The sequence below is a fragment of the Morus notabilis genome, unplaced genomic scaffold (genome assembly GCF_000414095.1).
Source record: "Morus notabilis unplaced genomic scaffold, ASM41409v2 Scaffold72, whole genome shotgun sequence".
Taxonomy (NCBI): domain Eukaryota; kingdom Viridiplantae; phylum Streptophyta; class Magnoliopsida; order Rosales; family Moraceae; genus Morus; species Morus notabilis.
The window spans coordinates 1-7,108 of NW_010367952.1; the positions used below are offsets into that span (position 1 = coordinate 1).

General features: G+C 36.1%; 2 protein-coding genes across 2 annotated transcripts; one reads left to right on the forward strand and one right to left on the reverse strand.

Moving 5' to 3' along the window:
* Positions 1-502: 502 nt before the first annotated feature.
* On the forward strand, positions 503-4,292 carry LOC21398068. The gene is made up of 3 exons (XM_010113968.2): positions 503-623; positions 2,621-3,151; positions 3,527-4,292. The coding sequence occupies exons 2-3, from the start codon at positions 2,660-2,662 to the stop codon at positions 3,962-3,964; spliced, it is 930 nt and encodes a 309-aa protein (XP_010112270.1). The 5' UTR covers positions 503-623; positions 2,621-2,659; the 3' UTR covers positions 3,965-4,292.
* A 465-nt stretch (positions 4,293-4,757) lies between these two features.
* LOC21398069 (gibberellin 2-beta-dioxygenase 8) lies at positions 4,758-6,900 on the reverse strand. The gene is made up of 3 exons (XM_010113969.2): positions 6,257-6,900; positions 5,583-5,904; positions 4,758-5,277 (listed from the first exon to the last, which is right to left on the reverse strand). The coding sequence occupies exons 1-3, from the start codon at positions 6,715-6,717 to the stop codon at positions 5,005-5,007; spliced, it is 1,056 nt and encodes a 351-aa protein (XP_010112271.1). The 5' UTR covers positions 6,718-6,900; the 3' UTR covers positions 4,758-5,004.
* Between the last annotated feature and the right edge of the window lie 208 nt (positions 6,901-7,108).

A 7,108-nucleotide genomic window follows, 5' to 3' on the forward strand; every position in this document is an offset into this window, starting at 1 on the left:
ATACATGAATTACATTATTAAAATTCTGAGATTTTCTTGGTCACTACATGAATAGTGAAGCTGACACCATCACAGAAGCATTGAAATGTTAAATTTAAATTCAGCACAAGTGATTACTGTTTGTTTAATTGAGAGAGGAGGTAAAGAAAGGTCGTTTGGGCATTCTCTACAAACCTTCCTATCTAATTATTTTAAAACGTAAAAAATAAAAATATTTATTTTATAAAATATCATGAAACTGCTTTTAAAAGAATTGTTTTTAATTTTATTTTTTTTATAAAAAAATTGAGTAATACAGAAAATTGTTTCAGTAAGCACAATTTAACAAATGTGGATTTAAATTTTCCACCCAAATTCTAAAAAAAAAAAAAAAAAAAAAAAACCCCTCCACCCATCTACTATAATTTATTTTGTTTTTTTTTCGTCAAAAATCTTCACGACACTTCTCTTGTGCTGTCCTCTCTCTCCCCTTCTTCTTCACGTCTCCTTTTCTCGCTAGCTTTTCTTCTTCCTCTTCTTCTTCTTCTTTACTTCTCTCTCTCCCTCTCTTCTTCTTCTTCTCTGTTAGGGTTTGACCCCGATGGCGGGTGGAACTCCGACGCCGGCCGAGTGAAGCTCCCGCGGTAACTCTTTAATTCTCTCTCTAGTCGTTCCTGTTAGTGTTAATTAAATAGTGATTGGCTGTTGTATGTGAATTCCGTTGCATTCAATTCAGGGTTTCGGCTTATCATAAATTTTGATAAATTTCCAATTATCAAGTTTTTTTCACATGAGAATGTGTATATTAAATTTTGATAATTTTAATGCGAAGGCCGACTCTGCGACGGTTTGTGTTAAATTGATATGGGGTTGATTAACTTTCATTTTGTTTTGTTCTGTTTCACTTTCTTTAAGAAAGAAATAGTATTAAGTTAGGATTACTTGTTTTTTTTAGGCCTGATTACGAAATCTAGTGATTGCTTGGTTTGTATTCTCTCTGATCCGTTGTTTTTAGCTTGTTTAGTTGCTGGCTCCAAACCAAATAATGATTCTATTTTCCCAAAAGGGTATATAAGTTTTCTTTCTGTAATCGGCCAATTTAGTTTCTATTAAAATTCCTTGGTTTTTGTTTTCTTTGCTGTTTGATGGAGGAGAACAGATAGTGAATTCGATCGCACAAAGGTAAGATAAGATTAGGACCTTGATTGATGGGAGGGAGTGCTGAATACTTGATCTGTTTGTGCTTGATTGATGAAGAAAATAGTTCTTATAGTCATAGATTATGTTTAAACCTTGTCTGTTGTGTGTTTTTTTTTTTTTCTTGATATTTTTGGTGCAAAATGAAACTTAACAATGAAAATTAAAGGGCTGAAAATTAGAATGGAAAATGAGTGACTCTGTGATGGATTGGCTTAAGCCTTATAAGTTAAATTTATAAGGGGTCATATTAACCAGTAAGAGGGACAAGGTAGAAGGTGATCCCACCAACCACAACCAATCTAGTAGCAATAGAGCCACATAATTTTTGCTCCGTTTAGACTTTATTCTATCTTCATCTACTTTATATATGTAAGTTGTTGAACAGGTCTGCTTTTTTTGTTTCCTATGATAACACACTTACCTTTTTTTTTTTTTTCTCTTTCTTTTTCTTTTCTTTTCAGATTGTACTCAAGTCTTTATCTGTTAAACTTTTTATAAATCTATGGGGGATCTCCTTTATTAAGATTGATTGATTACTGCCTTCCTTGCACATCTCTTTAATAATATTGCCTAACTAGTAAATTTTGAGAAGACGGATGATTAACATGTAGGCAAGGATAGTTTAGAACTTACTGGTACTTTGTTTCTTGTTTCTTATTTCTTATTTGTACATATTTGCATGTTGTCCTACAAAAGATTTTGTGGGACATTTAAGTTTGTTCTTTCACGATCACAATATTGCTTTGGTTTTTCTATTGGCCTTTAAATTTATTTGGAAACTTAATGTTGAGAAAATCAAATGCCATTGATGAGAGAGAGTGATGAGAGAGAAAGTAAGGAGAGAGAATAATGACAGTCGTACCCCTCTCACACTAACTCCTTTAAAGTTTTTCAAATATTAAAATGTATTTTTTTTTTAAATTTTCATTTTTTTTTGGAGAATTTCTTCAACTACTAAAACAAGAGATAAAAAAATTTGAGTGAATTTTAACTTTTTTTCCTATAAATTTTCTTAAGGTTCCAAACAAGTTGAAAATTTTTTTCCCCTTTATTGTTTCCCCTTTTTCCTTGATTTTTTTTAAAATCCAACTTCCAAACAGGGCCTTAATTTCTATAAATTATTATTTGGTAAAAGGGAAATTTTGGTTATGAAGTCATAGTTATAGCAACCTCTAAGGGAGTCAGAGGATAATATTGAATTCTGGTTATGAAATTGCATTTAGTTTCACTGAAAAAAGAAGATAGGTATGGAAACATTTGGAAGGATATTACCGTCAAGGAGAGTTTGTAGATGTATTTATGTTTTAACGGAAAGACGCGAAGATGGAAAAGCTGTGTTGGTATGGAATTTTAGTGCTTGGTAGTTTCTGCAAGTACATTACTTTGTTCTAGTGAGGGTGTTAGAATGTCCTGTAATTTTTTATTTTCTTTGCTTTCTTAGAAATTTATCACCTGATATGGTTCCGGCATCCTTATAAAAATGGTTGGAGTAGCTCCTGATGGCGGAAGTGGTCGACGTTTACCACAATGGATGCTGGGGATCTCTGCTCCTGGTCAAGTGGTGAACTCTGACAATGTAGAAGTAAACAAAAAGCACTCAGTGGAAGAACTCATGTCTCATGATCGCCATTCTGATCCAAGTACTACAAGGATACATCCCGGAAAGGAGAGCTTGCGTCCTGAAAAGGAAAAGTTGTTTGAAACTTCTGATGTTCTTGCAAAATGTAAGACGAGTAGAAGAAAACTGAAGGTGAAACAAAAAGATGCAGAGTCTGAAAATAAGATTTCGGCAAAGGTTCCAGCGAAGAAGAATATCAAAACTAAGAAAGAATCCTTGGAATGTGCTTCTCAGAAAAGACAAAAAACAAAGGATTTTGATTTTAAAAGTAGCGAGGAAGTAGAGATTCGGCCTCTAAGTGAGGATGAAGATGTGGAACTGACTATGGAAGATCTAATGACCATTGCTGAGGAGGTGATTTTTTTTTCTTTTACTTGGTATTCATGTTGTTTATATTTCATTAATGTGATAAGAAATCTCTTATATTATTAGTGTATGTTTAGTATATGGGTTCTGCTACAGTGCAAACCTATGGTCTTGGTTCTGCTACAGTGTTTTTCTCTCACAAAATATATGAATTTCAAAAGTCACAATCACGAAGTGTGGTTTGAAACCATATACGAAACGGGCCCTTAGAATGTCAAACACCATCCCATTCCTACTCGAGTCTCATGCAGAAGAGCACTTAATAGGTTGAACCTGCCATACGTATCCTCCAAGCTGGATAGAAAGTTGAATTTAAAGACTTCTTTTCCTCAAAAACCCTTAATAATATTCTCTCTGATGCAGTATGTCCGAACCGATAAGAACACGGACCAAGATCAAGCAGCAAAGAGAACAAGTGAACCTAGATTCAGACCTCCAGCGACATTATCTCCCAGGAAGGAGTCAAAAGATTGTAATGATGCCCATTCAGCTACTGATGATACTAGTGCTTCCTACTGTCAATCATCATCTACACATAATATTAGTGCTTCGCACAAATTAAACAGTTCTACCGAAACAATTGCTATAACTACCAGAGCAACAGGGGATCCTGCTCAAGACATGCTAGATCTGTTTTTAGGTCCTTGGTTGAGAAAACCCGTAGAGGAGAAGAAAACTGATTCTGTAGTTGAGGATGCTGCTTTTTCGCAGGACTTTGGGATACAGAGTAAGAAAGAAATAGCCCCTTCAGTAAAGAAAAAAAGCAGTCTCAAAGACAAGTTGGCAATGTTTCTGGACTGAATAAGATTTTATAATTCGCAACTGCTAAGACAAGCATGCTGCTAAACTGCAAAACATTGTGATATTACGCCATACTAAAAGCAACGAGGTGAGTTGGGCAGTTGACTAGCCAGATTCATTTCTCATGGATGTGATACTTACCTAGGTGTGTATTACCATCTTCTGATCTTTGTTACTGATCTTAAGAATATGGTTAATTTTTATGTAAATGATCGTAGAAAACATCTGATGAATAATTTGTATAGAACACTGAAAACTAATGACGTAAAGCATCACGGGACCGTGGTGCCAAAAGAGATGGCCATTTGTTATGCCATCACAATCTCAATTCTGACCTCATTGTAAGAGATGGTGTCGTATTTGCCAACATCTATCAATTGTATATGCTTTTTTGTTGGCTATTTATTTATTTACTTTTGCTGCTACTTTGTATGCTCTCGGTAATTGAACAATTATTCTTGATACAACAGTGACCATCTTTGCATTTTTGCAGTTGGATGAAGGTAATAGGATTATTGTCTACCTGAAAACCTTGGGGCTTGTTCATTTCATAACTCAAGTCACAAGTGAAGTTTTATTGTTATAATGTTTTCTCTCACAAAATTTAAATTTAACTTTTTAATTACAGTGCTTTTCTCTCACATACACAACTAAAGTCATAACTTAAGTTATGACTTAAGTTGTGAAATGAACATAACTTGAATGTCCTGGTAAAGAACATCGCCACTGCAATCCTTTCGACGACTTCTCGAGGAGAAGCAAATAAGATATATTTATTTGTCTCAAAGTCCAGCTAAACATTGGAACAAATATTTATATGATATAGTATATACGCGGCCTGTTTGATATACATCACGTATGCTATTGTACTGTTTCTTATCTTTTGTTTCTTTCAGTGAAAATTGTCAATGGAAAATATTTCTGCTACTATAACATAGGATAAACCTAGGATGATTCCATGAACTCGAGGCAAAGTGCGGGCTTCTTCAATCGAATGCCTTGATATTATATCTATTGTTCTAGTCAGCTTTCCAAGGCGTTTACATGGTTTTCATTGCCTTTAGCGTTGTATGTGTACTCTCATCCTGAAGAAGAAATCTTGATAGGCCTACTTTATATCCCATCTTTTTAACATCTTCTTGTACTTGGCTTCTGTATTGTCGAAAAGTGAACTTTCTATAGACAGATGGTTCTCTGCAGCTCCCAATAAGGGAGTCATAAGAAGGGCATAGGAAATATGCTATTGAGTATCTCTCCATCTTGTTAGTCATCACTCTGTGCTCCACGCTTTTGAACACATCATTGCTCCATGCCTACAATTGATTCCCAAAGAATGAATCATTAACTTGTCACATGTTTCACTAATAATTTAGAAGACATGGACCATGGTAGAGAGCAAATACGATATTATTTAAATCCAACAAAAAAAGTTGTGTTTGTTTGTTGTTGGTGATGTTATATGACAACAACAGAATAAACAATTAAAAGTGCACCTTTCTTACTCAAGTAGTCAACTTATACCTTTTTATGTTTATGTTTATGTTTAAAATAAGCTAATCTGATGGGGGGCACTAAATCAGCTACATAGAAGAATATATGCAGTGTCCTGTTTTCTTACCTGAAAGAGATCTCCGATATTGACAATGAGAGCCTCTGGATTGGGTTTTACAGACACCCATTTGTAGTCTTTCATCAGCTGAAGTCCGCCGACGTGATCTTGACGAAGAATTGTAAGGAAGCCACTGTCCGTGTGCGGCACCAGACCGAAAATCTCGGAGGATACTGCGCAGGCTGGGTAGCGATTTAAGCGAAGAAAGCACGTGCTTTCGTCACAAATTTCTTCAAACACTTGTCTACGGTGGCCCAAATTTTCCGCCAGAACCCCTGCAAGTGACCTTGCTAGTTTTGACATGGCTGCTGCAAATTCTTCCGTCGGCTCCCTGCGGCCAGAAATTGTCAAGCAATGCTGTTGGTTAACCTCTTGCATAAAGGTATTATTGCTATTGCCATACAGCAAGTTGCGCAAGGAAAAAAAAAAAAATCCGCTTCGCAAATATACCATTGAAGTTGGTCTCTTGGATTTTAGATTTTATGAGAATGTTGCAAGTAAGCTTCTCCTAACGTTCTCTTTCTTTCTGTTTCATTATTAATGCCATAAATGAATTTTGTCTTGTGAATTGCTAAGCAGATGGAGCTAAACTTGAGATGTTTGTCTTGTGTTGTTTTTTTATGTGTCAAAGATCATAATAAGATGGTGGATGCATAATGCTCAGAAGGGTGTGTAGTTTTTACCTTAGGGAGATAAAATCACCATAGCAATCTTCTTCTGAAACTTTTGTTAGAGGAATGTGGAAAGCTTCAGACCACGAGAACTGGCTTGGACGAGTCGCGGTCGGCGTCCCCCACCTGTAGGAATTGTTCAAGAGCCTAGAAGTAGCTTTGTCCTCAAAGGGTGCTTCAAATAACTTTGTTTGCTCTTTCCTCATCTTCTTAACTAGCTCAAGGCTTATACCATGGTTCACTACTTGGAAAAATCCCCACTCAGATGCAGCCTTCGAAATAGCTTTAGCACATTCTACCCTCTCCAATGCCTCATCACTTTTTAAGCCATTGAGGTCTATCATTGGGAGTTGGCATTCTTCCGCGGCCACTCCATCGAAGTGACCGTCGCATTCGGCGGTTTGAAGGGTGGATGAGTGGTCTAGAAGAGCTTTATAATGGTCGAGTAGAGGCGGGTTAGAATCGATGATCATTTTTCTTATCTTTGTCGTTTAAGTAGCCAAAAGGCTTTTTTTGTTTTTCCAAGAACAAAGTATAGCCGAGAGTGTTTGTATTTCCACAAGGTGGGAAATGAGAATTAGCAGCTTTATTTATATGGTTTTTGAAGCGAGGAGAAAACGAGAGATGGTGGGAGAGAGTCCAAAGCGTAGTTATTTTGGAGTAGACAAAGTGCACAAGGAGAAAATAACAAAATTTTGAACAAGGGTGACAAAAGAAGGAGCTTCTAGCTTTGCGACAATTGTCACGAGGAGAGCAATTCTACGTTGTGTTTTCTAAATAGAGACCAAGTCTTGGCAGATTATAAGAAAAGGAGAGAGAGAGAGAGAGAGAGGCGTGGGAAAAGGGGTGGGAATTTGACAAAAA